General features: G+C 43.9%; 1 protein-coding gene across 1 annotated transcript in view; it reads left to right on the top strand.

Moving 5' to 3' along the window:
* Positions 1–18,527, top strand: part of LOC138247429 (putative methyltransferase DDB_G0268948) — a 102,712-nt gene that overhangs the window by 2,848 nt on the left and 81,337 nt on the right. Inside the window, exon 2 of the mRNA XM_069202061.1 lies at positions 5,763–5,873. Coding sequence (XP_069058162.1) covers positions 5,763–5,873 — 111 coding nt within the window. The remainder of the gene's footprint in view (positions 1–5,762; positions 5,874–18,527) is intronic.

Raw genomic sequence — 18,527 nt, 5'->3', positions numbered from 1 at the left:
CCTTTCAGGTCTCCTCACAGGTCTCAATAGCAGAGGCAGTACTTCTTCTGTCTTTCACCGGCACAGTAGTGTTCTGAAGAAGGTAGACAGGGGTTTCACATTTATGCCTGGCACAAGCCTGTGGGTGGGGGTGACCGTTAGCCACTCCATAACCAACAGGGGTTATCCTACTCACATTTGCAGCAGTTCCTGTGTGCCATACTCCATACAATCCCAGAGTTCTCCTCTCTATCTAAACATGTTCAAACCTTCTTCTACTGTGCAGAGCTCCAGTACCCAACCTAGTGGTTCCTACCACTCATTTATTATTATGATTATTATTATTATGATTATTATTATTCATTTAAAAAAATATTTTTAAGTGTCATGCTCTCATCCAGGATGCTCAAATTTTATATTAACTTTGGGGTCAAGGTGGTGCCCATTGCCCGCGTGGCCACAGCCAGCTAAACAGTCAGCATCCATAGAGGGTGCTGGCAAGAGCAGGCATTTATTGGTAGCCTCCCAGGTACTGACCCACCCCAAGTGGACCCCCTCAACATGTTTTGTATTATTTGTGTAGGACAGTGGACTATGTCCCAGAGTCCTAAAATAGCTGCTGCCAAATTGTTGTTGATGCAGAGGCAGCCAATCAGATCTTCTCTTTAGATCTGTTGTCTTCACTGTCCCTCCCTGGTGTGATTTTATACAGACCTTTTTAACCTTAATTTATAAAATCCCAAAGGACACACTTTCTGGACCAAAATCTAGCTTTCTGCCTAATGTGGGATAATTCTGTTCAGCTGTTTTGGCTGAAGATGTGTCAAATTTTCCTATGCAAAATTGCAGGGGGAAAACATGCTTTGTGCCGCACTTTTTTCCAGCCCAGCTCGAAAAATCACCCCAAAAATTCCCATGAGGCGCTTAGGTGGATAATATATTTTTTTTATGATTCCTCAAATGGGTTATTAGCAATTCAACAAATCCCTTTTGTATGGAAAATGTGGTCCTAACTATATAACAACCCAGTGGCAACTGCCACCACTGGGGTGGTTACACTTTGGTTTGCTTTTCCATAGACAAGGCATTTTTTGGTTTGCTAATAACTTTGGTGAAGGTTGAAAAAATTTCAATAAAAAAGCAAATTCACTATAGCTCCTTCCTGGAATATTTCAGGGTGATCCATGAAGCAGGGGCAAAAGTACGAGTCAAAAAAGCAAAGATCCCCATACATTTTACATATACTTTTTAGGCAGGGATACAGAAAAAACTGTTGAACACAATTACACAATATTTTGAAGGAACCTAGACCTTAGTCAGGAGATTGTGCATTTTGTGGTATGATGTAAATCTGCTAAATTTTCAGCATAAATAACTGCTCCCTCTAGCTGGGAGCATCCTGCAGGATGCGGGAAGCCAGCTGGGGCTGTGTGGGCCATGTTGTCCCCCTCCCGCCCCCCACAACCTCCAACATGTGCTTGATGGCTGCCCCATAGAGAAACCAGGGCACCCACCCTAAAATGATGTGGGCCCCGGGGTATAGGGTCCCTGGTACCAAAAAAAGCTTGGAAAGGTTCCCCTTTTAAAAAAGACCAGCGGGTGTATTTTCTCTACAATTCAACATTGAGAAACAATCTGAAATAGTTGATGCAGGTGAATGCATTGTTGATTTATTGGAGCAAATTTCTTCTGAAGTGAATGTCCACGACAAATGGGTTCTTTCTTGTCATCCCCTTTTCTGACAGCAGAGTCCATAGGTCTCCCTTTTAACTACTGCTGAGTATGCAAATGTGCACAATCACCTACAAGCTCTACATGTTTCCCCCCACCACTTCCATGTTCGTTGTATGTAACTGTGTTCCCACAGTTTTCCAGACTGATGGACAGCTCAACTAGCCAAAGTGACCTGAGTGTGTTTCCCACTAATTTTGCTAATGTGATCTAATGTGATCTTGATGCAGAGGAATGTGATGACATTCCTATCAAACAATGAAGCACTCAGTCCTTATAAATAAGAAGGAGTACTCTTGTTTGGTGGAGATTCAACTCTTTGTCTGTAGTCTCATTGTCCTTTCTATATGAGGATTCAATTTGTCACTGATTTCTGTATGAAGATGCTTGAGGAACAATCACATTGCCAAAACTACAAATACTCAAGGTTATTGGAGACATTGGACCTACTCAAAAAGGTAAAATTAGACCAAAAGTCTAAATTTAGACCTAAAGTCTAACTTTTCTTGTAGTAAAGTTAAACTTTTTGTTCTAAGTTTAGACTTTTGGTCAACGTTTAGATCAAAAGTCTAAACTTAGACCATAACTCTAACTTTACTTGTAGTAAAGTTAAACTTTTGGTCTAAGTTTAGATTTTTGGTCCAAGGTTAGACCCAAATTCTAAACTTAGACCAAAAGTCCAACTTTACTACAAGTGAAGTTAGAGTTTAGGTCTAAACTTAGACTTTTGGTCTAAACTTGGACTTTTGGTCTAAGTTTGCCTTTATGAAAGTCCTTTACATAATTGTAGTGTGGAATATCCAGTAGGTATTCACCGAAGAAGGTAGCACTCACTAATTAACCAGTAGAAAGAACTGAAGTTTAGTAGCCCTTTTATTTAAATTTTGTCCCTGAGGCTCAATTAGGCCGCAGCTCCCTCCCTCTATGGAGCCTGGGGGATAAGGCTCAGGGAAGGGGGACACAGTCCCATCCCCTTTTGTGTTAAATTTGGCCTAGGGGGATGATGTCCCAGGACCCAAAATGGCTTTGTGATGAGGCTGATTGTCCCCCTATGCTTTTATTTAAATTTTGGACCTGGGGAATTGGGGCCAGATGTAGCAAAACTTGGTTTTGCGACTCGGAAATTGCGACTCCGAGCAACTCGCAATTTCCGAGTCGCAAAACCATATGCAGAACGGTGTCTCAGACACCGTCTGCGAGTCACTATGGGGTCGCAAAGACCCACCTCATTAATATTAATGAGGTGGGTCGCAAATTGCGGCCCCATAGTGACTATGGGCACTCACTGATATGGAGGCCTGCTGTAGTCAGCAGACCTCCATGTCCGTGACTGCTTGAAAATAAAGCAGTTTTTTTTTTTCAAGTGTAGCCCGTTTTCCTTAAAGGAAAACGAGCTGCACTTGAAAAAAAATCCGAAACCTTTTGTTTCGGAATTTTTTCAGGGCAGGTAGTGGTCCCTTGGACCACTACCTGCCCTGAAAAAATAATATGGGGTCCAGTCACAAAGGGGAAGGGGTCCAATGGGGACCCCTTCCCGTTTGCGAGTGGGTTACCATCCAGTTCAAGTGGATGGTAACTGCGACTCCATTTGCGACCGCAAACGCGGTCGCAAATAGAGTTGCATACCACGGCGACTCGCAAATAGGAAGGGAACACCCCTTCCTATTTGTGACTCTCAAATGCATTTTGCGAGTCGGTCCCGACTCGCAAAATGCATTTCTGCATAGCAAACTCAGGTTTGCGACTCGCAAACGGCGATTTTTGACGTTTGCGAGTCGCAAACCGTTAGCTACATCTGGCCCTTGGTTCCCTGGCTGGACCTTAATTATGCTGCGTGCCCCCCTTCACTAATTACTCAGCCATGAAGGATGGGCCCCTGGTGCCCCAGAAAACTTGGAGAGGGTTTCCATAAGAGACCACCTTTTCATTGGCTTTAACTTTGGGGGATGGGGTCCTGGAGGCTGATAAGGCTTAGGGATGGGAGGCCTGCAGCCCCTCCCCTTTGGAACAAAAAAGGTCCCAGGGGTGGGGTCCCCAGGGCCTATAAAGGCTTGGGGAGCTACATGGCAACCCATGACCTTTTTTTTATATTTGGCCCCGGGAGATGGGGGTCCTTGGGGCCTAATAAGGCTCAGGGAGGGGGCTGCACAACTCCTTCCTTAGATTTATCCTGGGGGTGAGGTCTCCAGGGCCCAAGAATGGTTGTGGTGGGGGCAATGCAACCCCTCCCCTTTATTATTGTATTTGGCCCCGGGTGTTGTGGACCCTGGAGCCTATTAAGGCTTAGGGTGGGGACTGCATGCACATAGCCCTCCACCCCTTTCTATTGTAGCTGGCACCAGGGGATGGGGTCCCCAGGGTCAAATAAGGGTTGGAGAGAGGGCTGCATGCTCTCTACCCTTAATAGATATTGTTTGGCCCTAGGGAATGGGATCAATGGAGCCCTTGGCAAGAGCTACCTTTCTGCCAAATTTGGTGTAATTCCATCCAGTGGTTTCAGCGATAACGCTGTTCAATATCCCTAATAAAAATGAATGGGGAAAATGCATTTTGTGACCCCCCTTTTGCTCTGCCCCTGCTTGACAGATCACCCTGAAACATTTCAGACAGACACCATAGAGAGCGTTGTATAGTCTTTGAAAATTTTGAGAAGATTTATCAAATGGTGCCAAAGTTATTATCAAAACAAAATATGCTTTTTCTATAGAAAAGAGGTCCTCACTATAACTTTGGTGTCATTTCACAAATCTTCAAGACATTTTTAAAACTAATACAACAGTTGGTTCAGTTGCTGTCTTGAAAGTTTCAGGGTGATCTGTCAAGCGGGTTGCCGTGAAAAAGGAGGGGTCCCAAAACATGTTTTCCCAATGCTTTTTTCCTTAGGGATCATAAAAGATTAATTAAACTATTGTTATTGGTGGCATGGACTGAAATTCAGGGAATTAATACTTATAACTTGCATTTTTGGTGCACTTGTTATAACTATGGAAGGTGACATAGCATTCAAAATGTTACTTTGACAATGCAACACTTTGTCTAACAAGCTAAAGTTTGTTGAAGCACACTAAGCAAAACAGCAGTAATGCCTACATTTCTAGCTGAGTACCTCAGAAGGAAGCTGTGGGGCATATTTACCAGTATCTTGTGCTGCGTTCACGTCACAAAAAAGACACAAACCAGCATGGAATGCTCTTTTTATTCTTTATTTTCCCGGGCAAAACTTGTTTTGGGCTGGAAATTGCCTAAAAGTAACCAAAGTAGTGCTGCTTTGAGTTACTTAGCATGCATTAGATGGAAATTTCATGCAGTCACCCATGCTTGTTGATGCAAAACTCTATCTACTAAAAATGTAAGACAGGGTTTTGCTAACAAAATTTGCTGACATTTAAAAGCAGGCATTAAAAGTAGCAATATTCCCAATTCCCTTTTCTTTTCTGACTTTACCTGTGTGCTGTACTGTACACTACACATATAAGGTAGAAAAAAGTTTTTAAATTATTTAGGCATAGTATTTTGTATTGAAACAGAATGCTTCCAGTGCAAAACCTATGCTAGACTCACACACACCCTGCACCATAGCGCAAAGCTGTGTGTGTGGTGCACAGCAGCAACATTCAGTGCCAGGGGAGGAGAAAGCCATATTGATTTAAATATGGTGCTGTCCTACTTGCTCCCTCATGTGCAATATAGCGCAACATTTTTGACTGCTGCATTGGGTGATGCTTTTATAAATCTGCCCCTTTATCACAGCCAATCAGCTTACTAAGAGATATACATTGACAAGTTGCTCATAGCACAAATGCTACATCAATGCCATAGTGTGAGACAGCGCAGTTCAACTCTAGCACAGCAGCATAAGCATATGGCTAAAATATAAGCCAAACCTCATGTAGCCCTACACCAAGGAGTAACAGCTATAGTTAGCACTTTATCATTGATCAGAATCACATTAACATCAAATATGCACCAGGCTCTACCAGAAACGTATTCTTGAATTCAACAGAAAGGCAAACCATTGATTTTTTCACTGCGTGTTTTACTTTTCATGACAGATGGCTTATCGATTTTTTGAAACAAAGAAGCATGCATCACTCTATCAGAAATACACGATCCGTGAACCTGAGGAAGTACTCAGTCTGACCCTCTCTTACCTGGAGAAAAAGGTAAGAAGAACATTTAGAAACACTAATTTAGAGTAGTGGTCAGCACCTGCTTTTTGTTAGATGAAAGAAAATGAGCATCTTTCTCCCTGCAGGAAACTGTATGTTTTGCTTGGAGTTTGCTGCTAATTCAACAAAAAAACTCTCAAATCTGATATGGGTTTGAATATTTGGGACACCCTACATGGTGACCAACAATGTTCCTTTCTGGGAGTATACAATTGCAAGTATCTGTTATCTTGGTTTCTGTTTCCTTTTAGCACAGCATCACAGAAATCTATTTTTCTGTGAAAGCCTAGCCCTGTCCCTTGATGTGAGTGTGGCCCTGGACTAATCTCAGACCTGGATTGGTGCACCAAACATGCTTTCTTCAATGAGAGTGGATCTCTAGTCATAACTACTAGCATAGAAAGCAGTGGTGGTGTCAGCACACTGTGTTTCAGTGATCATCTCGTCATGACCACACCTTTGTCTCTGTGTCACTGGATTGATGACCTATTGGCCCACTCCTGTAAAGTTTATCTGTTACAAGCTAGACCCAATGATCTGCTAACATTCTAGTGCATGTGTCTGTATGTATGTAGTCTGTGTGATATATGTATTGTGTGTCTGGGTGAACCAAAGTGAAGGAGGCCAGTTGGCTACAGCTTAGAAACCTTTGACCTGTCTATGTGCACAAGATGAGGGAGAAGTTTATTTCCTACACCCGGGTATAGAACTCTGCTCCACCGGTGGAGATTGCAGAATTCAGGCTCTCTGCATTACAGGCATAGCAGAGCATGGCACTCAAGGGCCACTAACGAGCGCATGCAAGACTTTCACCCTCATTATGAGTCTGGTGGTCCTAGGACCACTGCTAAATGGTCTGACTGACTGCTAAAGCGGTTGACTGACCGCTTTGTTGGTGGTCAGACCACCACATTATGACTGTGGTGGTATGGCCATGGTCGGACCACCAGCATCTCCAGTTTCACTCCACTGGAAGGACTAGCAGTGCTGAAGGTCCTAATCTACCAGGGCAGCGCTGCATGCCACCCTGGGGATTACGACTCCCCTCTCCGCTTTTACATGGCAGTTGCACAGTCATGTAAATCTGGCAGATACAGGGTGCAGGTGGCCCTATGGGGGACCCCTGCACTGCCCATGCACATGGCCATAGGCAGTGGAGGGGCCCCTCATGGACAGCCACATTGCGCCTTTTACTGTCTGCTCAGCAGACAAGAGAAAAGCGAAACGGGTGCTGTTGGACCCTACGCACTGCACCATTGCTGCCAGCTCGATTACGAGCCGACGTCAATGTTTTGGGCTGTTTCACGCTGGGCCACCGGATGGAAACTCATAATAGTGGCTGCGGGTGACCTGACCGCAGGAGTTTGGCGAGCGCCTTTTTCTGCCCTCTAAACTCATAATGAGGGCCTTTGTGTTCACTCCCACTGTTTCCGGCTGCATGCGTGACACTTTGCGTTTACCCACACTGCTTCTGGCCGCGAGGGTGGCAAAAACAGTCCTACTTGTGAGTGCAAATGCACATGGAGTGGATTTTCTACTTAAGATACAGCTGAATCTAGTTTAAAAAAAATAGGTTTTTGAGTGGATATTCTTCTGCAATGGACCCTTCCCATTTTTTTAAGTGTGAGAAGTTTTTTTTATTTTTTTTATTTTTTGCAAACAGAAAGGAAGTGCTCCTGAGGCTCCAACTTCAAGTTCCTGTCCAGCAGGCTTCGCCCATTGCTTTGTCTATCTCCTGGTCACTTTTAACTTGGATTTCGGGGTGGAAGGATCACTCTCTTTGTCTCTTGGATATACATGTGGAATTAAAGACCTAGGCCCTCATTACAAGTTTGGCGGGTGGAAAAGGCTGCCCGACAAACTCCTGTGGTCAGGTCACTGCATTGGCCCCTATTACGAGTTTCCCACTGAGTCAGCAGGAAACAGCCAACAACATTGACACCGGCTTGTAATCAAGCCAGCGGCAATAGTGCGGTGCGTAGGGTGCAACAGCAGACAGTGAAAAGTGCGACATGACTGTCCATGCGGGCCCCTGCACTGCCCATGCCAAGTGCATGGGCAGTGGAGGGACCTCTATGGGCCCCCCTGCACCCTGTATCTGCCAGCTTTTACAAGGTGGTGCAACCGCCATGTAAAAGCTAGCAGAGTGGGGAGTTATAATCACCAGAGCAGCACTGCATGCAGGGCTGCCTGGCGGATTAGGACCTCCAGCACTGCCAGTCCCTCCCAGTCCCTCCAACCATGGCCAAACCACCACAGTCATAATGTACCGGTGTGACCACTGTCAAAGCAGTCGGACTATCACTTTGGTGGAGGTTAGACCACCACCTTGAGTCTGGCAGACCTGGGACCTCCAGACTCATAATGAGGGCCTTTGATTTTTTTTTTAATCACACAAGTAAGTTCCAAAACTACTGAATAAGGGTATTTTTTTTTGCTTGGGCATGCACCAATATTGATTTAATTTGATTTTAAAAATGTATAGTGATGGGTGGCCTCAAGTTTAAGTATGGGCCTAGTTATTATTTATTTTGCATTTCATTGATTTTTCATCTTCTGTAAAGGAAAAATGTTGCACAGCTCAGTAACTTTTCTATATGTTTGTAAAATTTGCAATATTGTTTTACTATATGGCCTGGATTAACAATGGGCCATCTAGCCAGAAGGCCAGTTTGGATTGTGTTAGTTCCCATTTTGTGGATCCAGCCAGTGTGTCTTTGCCTTAGGCTTGCATGGGCTCATCTTTGTTCCCCATGCCTCCTTACTCATTGTTGTTGTTGACCATTTGGCTGGCGGCCATATTCTGCATCCAGCCAGTGTCCCTTTGCCATAGGCTTGCATGTGTTCTTTGTTTGCCATGCCTCCTTGCTCCTTGTTGTTGTTTTAGTATGTGGCTGGCAGCCATTTTGTGCATGCAGCCAGTGTGCCTTTGCCAATTATTTCTCTTTTAATTTATTTACATTTTGTGGTCTATTTTTTTTATTTGAATATTTTATTTATTTATTTATTGTATTTTAGTTTTGTTTTTATTATTTTATATTTAATTTTTTTTTTATTTGTTTTGATTGATTTTTTTAAATTTGTTATTTCGTTTGATTTAGTTCAGCATTTTGCCTTGATCATCCATCCATCCATCCATTCATCCATCCACCAAAGGAACACTGCTGCACTACTGCATGCAGCCCCATATTTATGATACGTTAGCGTCGCTTAAGCATCATTTTATTTTATGCTAAAGCGGCATTAACTTAATTCCATATATATTTTTTGACACTAAACCAGTCTAGCATCAAAATATTGGAGTTAGCACCATTTTTCAGGAGCGCCAACCCACCTTGCGTCATATTGCAACAATGAGATGTAAGGTAGGCATTCCCATCCTAAAAATGATGCTAGCATCCTAGTGCCGTATTTACCTCCCGGCACTAAAATGACGCACACCTAGATAGCGGACCCAGAAAATGACGCTAAGCCCGATTAATGTAAAAACGTTCTGACTGGTCAGACCAGGCGTTTAAGTGCAGTTAGGCACATTTTCAAAGGGAAACACCATAGGGTCCACCATGGTGTCCCTATTTTGGGCACAAAGATGCCCACCCCAACCCCAGCATCACCCCCACCCGCACCACAGGGACACTACTGGAGGAGGAAGCCCATCCCAGGTAAGGTTAGGTAAGTATATGTGTTAACACATATACTTACCTAACCTTACCTGGGATGGGCTCCCTCCTCCAGTAGTGTCCCTTTCACTTACGTGTGGTCCCCAGGCTGCCACCGGGTCTGTCTGCTGGTGCGGTCTTGGGGACACTGGTCCCCAGTGGTGGGTATTGGGGTTTTGGTAATGACTTCTATTTATATTTATACAGGAGTCATTTTTAGGCTGCTTGGGTGTCAAAAAATGACTCTAGGCTGACTAGTGGAATATTTTTTGCCGCTAATCTGTCTAGCGCCATTTTTTCGACCACCATCCAGTCCCGACTAGAGTAATTTTTCATGACGCTAGCCATTCCTTAGCAACATTATTCATCATTCAATAAATATGGAGCACAGATGACTCTATGGAATGGCGTTAACATTTTTGATGCACAACTGCGCTAACGCAGTTGTGTGTAATTTTTCATAAATAAGGGCTTCAGTTTCTTTAGGTGTATAATTATTCCATTTCCTCCTGGACACCCTGGCTGTGGTGCACTGAAGACAAATCAGCAGCATAATTCATTTTTTTAAGATCATTCCATTTCCCATTGACCATCTTGCCGCCATAGGTTTTTTAAGGATTATTCCATTTACTCATGCATCACTATCTGACTCAGGTGCCTCCTTTAAAACCCATGGAGATAAAGCAAAGGGCTATATGTGCATGTTATGCTGCCTGATTTTAAATTGAATTTTATGATGTGGTGGTGTGGTACAATACTTGATCAAATTAGTATTTATTACATAAGTAACCAACTGCACTAATATTGCATTTGTCTGTACTATTTCAATCTGCAACACTTTCCCCAACTTTTCTTGCTTGGTTGGTTTTAGGTGAAGCGGAGATACTGATTACGTGTGTATTACTGCACACTGAATCTCTTTTGCGGGAGTAAAGCAACAGCTATCTACAGGTCTTGGCCTTGAAGATTATTTTATGAGAATTCAGCAGCATGCAATAGTAGCCATGTTCATCATGGAGAAATCACCCCCAGCTGCAAACACCTTGAACAAATTTAACGGCCAGGTGTCTGAATGGCTGAAACCCAGGGGACTCAGAATTGGATATGTTGCCATGCACCGTGGCAGTAACATAGTCACTGCCATGGCAGACAGTGACTATTTCAGTGTCCTGTGTTTGGCACATTGTAACCTGGTTGTGCAAGACTTTCTCAAAAAAGAAGACATAGCCAGCAACATACTGAGCACCCGCAGATGAATCTGCACACATTTGAGCAATTCATTCAAAGCCCGAAAGCAGTTGTGGATTATTCATTGTGTTAACAGAGTACAAGTTAAAGCCCTGATACAGGAGGTGCCAACATGTTGGAACTCACCCTATTATATGTTGCAGAGTATGTTTGAGCAGTACAGATAAATTGTGGACTATGTCATTCTAAGAGGAGGGGATGAAATTTAGAAAGCTATGACCATGGATGCAGACAAATCAGCCCTAGTGAAATGCCTGACACAGATGCTGCCCCCTTTTGAGGCTTTTACACACAAAGTTAGTAAGGAGGACAGTACAATGGGCCAAGTTATCCGGTTATTGCATCTTCTACAGGAGCAGCTAAAAAAGGTGTATGAAAGGTCCACACTCGGAGATGTGAACGAAACCTCAGAAGTGCATGCCTTGTTGGGAGCCTAAGCTATCGCTTGCCATTATCAAGTCCAAAGAGTACCACCCTACTTGATCAATGCTACAAAAAAAATTCTTCCCACTTTCATTCTTTTTTATGAAGGGGATATTTCAAAATACAAGAGGTGGATTGTTGAGCAAGCTGGACAACTGGAAGAAGAATGGCAAACTCCACAGTTCTGGTGTGCCACCTTCAACTTCCAGAGAGGGCAAACTTGTTTCACAGCAGCCAACACCAGCAACAAGAACACTGGTAGGAACAGAATCAGAAGAATCAGACCCAACCTCAGCATTGGCTTGGTTTCAAGTGGCAGGTCTTAAGTCTAGTGCAGAGGCGAAGGAGAAAGAGGTTGAGGAAGTGACAGCACTAATGACACTTTAGAGTGTGTTCCTGGAGTATCTGGATGATCCAAAAGAACTGTATGTAGATCAAAATTCATTGGTGTATTGGTATGGGAAGATGCACCAATGGCCACAGCTCAGCAGGCTAGCAATAATGTATCTGGCTTGTCCTGTAACCACTGTATCGGCTGAACATGTGTTCAGTACAGCTGGCACGGTTGTTACACTGAGAAGTACCAGTCTCTTGCCTCAAAACATGGAGAGATTAACCAGGATCAAAATGAACCAGCATTTTATACCACCTGATTACACTGTTCCTGAAACACAAGAGGAGAAGGAAGAGGATGATTGGTCACAGTGGCAGCTGGTGACTTTTGAAAGTGGTGGGACATAAAAATTGGTGAAGAGTGTGACATATGAGGCATTTGAGATATCTGAACAACATTATCATAGGGGATGGTCACATGTGTTCTTACTTTAGAAATTTGGAAAATTAGATGGCCAAATGGGACATTTAAAGAAAACATTTGTAAAGCATTTGATTTAAAATGGTAAGGTTTATAAGGCAATTCTAAAGGTGTCCCGTGGAAATATGAAAAAACTTTAAAGAGTGCATCCATGTCTTATGGCACTATGGGCCTGATTACGAGTTTGGAGGAGGGGATTACTCCACCACAAACGTGACGGATATCCTGTTCGTCATTTTACCATGTTGTGCCTCTTCTTGTGTGTGCCTCAACACGCTGCATTTGTTAAGTTGCTCTACTTCCCAGACTGAGTATGCTAGTGCCACCATACAACCTTTTAAATATTTCTCACTGAACTTCTTTTTTCCTTTATTTCTTTGCAAAAAATAGCAAGTGGTAGATTGTTGTATTTGATTTATGCTGCCCCACCATTTATAATATTCACACATATATGGCCAGATTGGAGTTGGATCCATGTGCAGTGAGGAAGCTCCCACATTCCCTTCAGGATATTCGAGACAAAGCCTGCCTCCCTCACTCACATGTCATTGCCTATCCTTTTTCTGTTTTTGTATCATCTAGCCGGGATGCCACAGAAGATCATTGATTAAAAGACTGCCAGTGCCAATGCAAAAATCTAATGTGTTGCTACCATCAAAGAGGAGATCATATTTTTTTCAACCACCTTGCTTGGATTGGAAGCCGTAATTACTAATTATTGTACCAATGAGTGGTGATATATTGATTGATTGTGAGTGATGATTGATGATGTATGTGGTGGCTGAATATGATGGAGAGAGTTCAACAATTTTTTTAACTTGATTTGATGATTTGCAATATTTGGGCGGTGGTGGGTGATCCTTTTTTCTGGTACCTCAGAGACCAGACCAGTCACTTTAGGTACCAAACAATAATCTACAGAAACTACACTAATTCTGTTTCTATATTTGTTCTTCAACAGCAGTGCACTACACAGGCCTACCTTGTTCAGCTTGGGTCTGGGACAGAGTTACTCAGAATCAGGAGAATCAGGAGAAGTAGGAGGAAGATGAAAGGACTCAGGGTGGGACTGCCTCAACAGCTAGAAGAAGAAAGTTAATGACTTCAAAGAGAAACTCTCATGATGGTGATGACTCTGAGGCCTAGTACTCCCTCACCTCTGTTGACTGGAGATAGGTACTTTGATTTGGGAAATGCTGCTGATTGTGTGTTTGCTCCATTGTTGGCTCAAAGCTTGAAACTCCTCTTTATGCTTTTGCTCTGCCTCTTTTTGGCACACTCCTGACTCCTCATGAAGCTTACCTTGCTTCCTTTTGTCATTCTCCTTTAATCTATAATACAGTTTGTGTTTTTCAATATTGAGGCCTTCTCCTTGTCCACTCCTCTCCTGCATGAATAAAACTTGGTGAAAGCTCAACACTCTCTAGCTTACCCACCAGACAGGTTCAGCCGGGCACCCAAGAGTGACAGGCATTCCCAGAAGAGTGGAAATTCGTCGGCCATTTTGGCAACCCAGTATGATTTTCCTTTTAGAAATCATAATTTCTAGAAATGGGTGGGTTAACTTCAATCCTCCATAATTTGTATTTTTAAAACCAAGAAGACATAACATTTAGAGATATACTATCTCTCTGGGGAAGAAGGATTGGCTGCAAAGCATTTAGTAGAACTTTGTCATACTTATCTCTTCATCATTCCCTTTCACAACAGATGGTTGTGTTATATTATGTTATAAGGCTCTTAAAAGGCACAGCAGCTACCCAATACTGGGCTTCCCAGCTCTCTAGAAAAGCACAAGAACCTCTGTATTTACAGCACAGACTCAACCTATGTAAAATGGTTTTTAATTGCTTTCTAAAGTTCAAAAGATTGCTGTTAGATCGCAGTTTGAGAGAGAGGACATTCCAGAGTAAAGCTGCCGTGTATGCAAAGGATCCACCACCTCCTTTTTCACTCTTAATTCTTGGTACTTCAAGGAGGGAGAGGTTATTAGACCTTAATTCTCTCTTGGCCACATGAAGGATGACCAGATGTTTCAATGAATGGGTACCATCTGAGTATTTCATTTTATGTACAATACAAAGAGCCTTGAATTCTATTCTCCTTTTGATTGGTAACCATTGCAAAGGGGCTAATGCTGGACCAGCCAATTGTCTCTTTGGGATTCCTAAAAGTAAATGGGCTGCAGCATTTTGAATAATCTGCAGCTTTTTAATGACAATGGCTGGACTGCTCACAAACAAAGAATTGCCTTAATCCAGTTTTCCCTATCCCTGGAAGCAAGGAAATGGGTCTGTATTTCTCTGGTTTGTCTTGGTCCAGGGATAGTTTTTTTAAGAGTGGGCGGATCACTGAGTGCTTCCAATCCTCTGGAGCTTGACCAGATTTCAACGACTTGCTGTACATAATCTTTAGGGCAGAGATAACCTCCTCACCATCCTCTAATAAGATATTCATTGGGACAGGATTGAGTGGGGAGCTATTTTTTATTAGCCTTGCTGTATCTACAACTTGTGAGCTATTTACCAGTGGGAATGAAGCAAGAGTTGCCCTAGGATCACTGTCTGGCCTGCAAATCTCTAAATCATCTAGGAAATTCCTGGTCCTGGCTAAAGAGACTTTGCCCAGGAAAAATTTGGCCAGCAACTCAGAATAATCCTTCGAGGGAGAAACACCTTTACCCATTACATTAGATTTCAGAAAAGAGTTATCAATCACATACAGCTCTTTAGCTGGATAGCTAGCCTGATTAATCTTATTGTAAAAACAACCACATTGGCCTTCTGTATTGCATGGTGATAATCTTTGACTGCTTTCTTATAGAGCACTTTATTTTCTTCATCATTCAAATGTCTCCATGCTCTCTCCCGTTGTTTGCAGTGTCACTTTAAATCTCTTAATTCTATTGTAAACCAGTCTGGCCTAACATTATCCCCTCTCCATTTCCCTTATTTAAATGGGATCAGTTTTTTTTTTTACTGTTTCCTCTATTTAAACCATAAAGGTTGAATAGCCCGAAAAAATATCATCTTCACATTCTGGAATATGCTTGATCAGGTCTTGTTGTCAACTTTTCAAATCCAATTTGACCCATTGACCGATCAATTTACTCAAGGCTCTGCCAGAACTAGGGGCTAGGGTCTTCAGAATAGAGAATTATATTAATGAGTGGTCAGTCCATACCAATGTCAGGGGTGAAGCCACTTTCATAGTTGTCACATTTGAATATATAGGGTCAAAGAGATATCCCTTGCTCTGTGTGGGATGAGTCACCAATTGTGAGAACCCTAGTGCCCTTAGGTAGTTTATTAACTCAACTGGTTGTGGGTTTGTGCCATCATCAAAATGGATATTTAAGTCACCTAACAGTGTAAAATTAGCTGTCTCTAAACAATATGCTGCTATAATTTCTAGTAGCTCTTGAATAAAATCAGCTACAAGCCATGGATGGTGATATACTAACATGCCTGAAAAGTTCAAAGTATGCAAAAACTTTATTGAGAAAGATTTCCTCTTCAGAAGTGGTGACTGAGGAGGATTTGCACTGAATATAATCTTTAAAGATACTAGCAATCCCTCCCTTTCATTCCCAACTGGTCACATCTGGCAATTGTGTATCACTGATGAAAAGCTACTGCAATATCTAGCAAGCTATCTTCTTTTAACCAGGTTGATGATGGTGTGCTGCTCAGGACCCCCATGAGTATTGTTGGTTTCTTTTTTGTAGTGTTTGTCTTTGTCAGAGGTAGTAGAGGGTATAAGTAAATGACATACACTTTTTTAGCTGTTTAATAACAGGCACCACTATAAGACAGCAGTGCAAACTAAATCATCAAAGTAAACATTTGAGGCATAAAGCAAGTAAGATAAATCATCCCCTTTTATTTTTACAAATAGAACAGCCACCCTTGACACTCACAACAGACCACTCCTCTCCCCAAAAAATCACCCCCATCCCGAAAGTCAAAAGTCCACAACTAAATTTTAAGTTCAAAACCTGGTCCCAACTCCCTTCCCACCCTCCCCATCCACAACAAGTCCCTTTCACCAACACAAAAAATAAATAAAAAAGGGATGAGAAGAGGGTGCTGTTGATTTAGGTCTTGAGCTGGCAAGGCTTCTCTGGATCTCCTCCATCTGGCTCTCCACCCACCTCTCTAGGTGGTCCAGTTGCTACAGGATGGCCAGAGCAATGTCCTTTGCGTGGCAGCTCAGGAGGGGTCAGAAACAGTTCCTGATAGCTGGTGACAGCGCTGGTGCCGGCAATGGAATGACCGGGAGGATGGGATCGGCTTGCTGAGCTGGATCCGAGGTCAGAGGCCGCTTGTATTTTCACCTCTGCATCCTCTAAGACCATCAGCTGCCGGTATTCAGCCTGGATGGTCTCCTGTCTCTGCCGCTGGAGATGGGCTGCTATATCCTGCCTGGAGTATAGTGCTGGTAAACCAGCAGGCATAGCTATATTGAGAAAAACAGAAGACAAATTGTAAACAATACTCTGTGTAAACACCTGTTTAAAATTAAGTAGTGCGTGCCACAATAGCAGTACACTGCTTGACCCCTAGGGCCATTGGAATTTGTGATTATGATTAGGAGAGCCACAGGCCAAATTTTAATTATTTACTCACACATGCCTCCAGAAAAAGCATTGACTGTCTAGCAGAAAATAATGAAAGCAGAATAGCACCAGATTAATAAACAGTGAGTGTATTTCTTTTAAAGGCTTTTCATTTAACTAAACAGACACTCTGAGTGGAAAAATAAAAATAAATGACCTTGCATTTTTTAGAAAGGCTTTATGCACGATGGAGTACTAGCTGTTATGCTGCTAAATTAATGGAGGTATGCTAGCCAGCGCTTTGTGTACTTTGCTCCTATCTGCAGCTGTATTTATCAATTTTCTATTTTTAATCCTAATAACCCTGCTCTTCTCCAAATGCCTTCCACTTTCTACCCTGACTCCAAAGAGGCAGATGAATAATAAATAAGATATTATGTCACACACATCACATATAAAATGTGGATAATATTATTCTGTCTGCCATAAGTAGATGTGGGCAAAATGAAGCACTGCACTACAGAGAAAGGAATGGGTTATATAGATTATGGGGGTCATTACAACCCTGGCGGTCGGTGATAAAGCGGCGGCCAACCCTCCAACAGGCAGGCGGTAAAAAAAATGGAATTCTGACCCTGGCGGGAACCGCCAACCCAGACCGCCACTTTAACACTCCGACCGCCACGGGGGGACAAACAAACAGCGCGGCGGTCACCGCGAACAGGCAGGCGGCAGACAATGTACCGCCCACCCTAACACAACTCACCAATCCGCCACCTTTTCTGGGGCGGGAGCCCCGCCGATAAAAACACGGCGGAAACAGACTACAAACGGGAAAACGCTCACCTCTATACACTCCACGAGGACGGAGGACAGCATGGAACCCGAATTGAACATCCTACCTGCTCTCGTCTACCTGCTCATCTACCACGAGTACAAACTCCGGCGCAGACGACAACAGTGAGTACCGCACCTACGACACAGGGGAGGGGGGAGGAGTAAGGGTTACGAGCACACACATACGCAATACACCCACCCCCCAACTATCTACACACCAATGCAGAGCACCAAGTCAAAGTGACACCACCCAAACCCCCCGGAATAATGAAAAGATATAATTAAAGTGAGAAACTAAATTTATGTATAAAATAGGTTCATTGAAGTCATGCTAAAATAGGAAAATGAATTAAAAAAAATCAAGTTAAAACATTGCGTAATCGATAAATAGAGGCAATAAGTCCTGCACAGTCACTGAAATTTCAACTGTCCGTGGGCCAAAGTGTATCAACACATGGGCAAAGCCCACACAGGAGACCTGAGTCCGTTGGAGAGAACACTGCAGGGGCATCAGATGATAAAACTACAGGCACCTCAGGGGGAAGGGAAGGGGGGGCACCACAGCCACATGAGTCCACGACGCCAGATCCACGAAGGCCCAGCGGAGCGGTGCTTGAGATGAAGGGCCCAGCGGAGCGGTGCTTGAGACGGCGGGGCCCAGCGGAGCGGTGCTTGAGACGGCGGGGCCCAGCGGAGCGGTGCTTGACAGGAAGGGCCCAGCGGAGCGGTGCTTGAGACGGCGGGGCCCAGCGGAGCGCTGCCTGACAGGAAGGGCCCAGCGGAGCGGTGCTTGAGACGGCGGGGCCCAGCGGAGCGGTGCTTGAGACGGTGGGGCCCAGCGGAGCGGTGCTTGAGACGGCGGGGCCCAGCGGAGCAGTGCTTGACAGGAAGGGCCCAGCGGAGCGGTGCTTGAGACGGCGGGCCCAGCGGAGCGGTGCTTGACAGGAAGGGCCCAGCGGAGTGGTGCTTGAGACGGCGGGGCCCAGCGGAGCGGTGCTTGAGATGAAGGGCCCAGCGGAGCGGTGCTTGAGATGGCGGGGCCCAGCAGAGCGGTGCTTGAGACAGCGGGGCCCAGCGGAGCGGTGCTTGAGATGAAGGGCCCAGCGGAG

This window comes from Pleurodeles waltl, chromosome 7, assembly GCF_031143425.1.
Source record: "Pleurodeles waltl isolate 20211129_DDA chromosome 7, aPleWal1.hap1.20221129, whole genome shotgun sequence".
NCBI lineage: Eukaryota > Metazoa > Chordata > Amphibia > Caudata > Salamandridae > Pleurodeles > Pleurodeles waltl.
The sequence above is the reverse complement of the archived record's forward strand: the minus strand, read 5'-3'. Positions and strand labels throughout refer to the sequence as shown.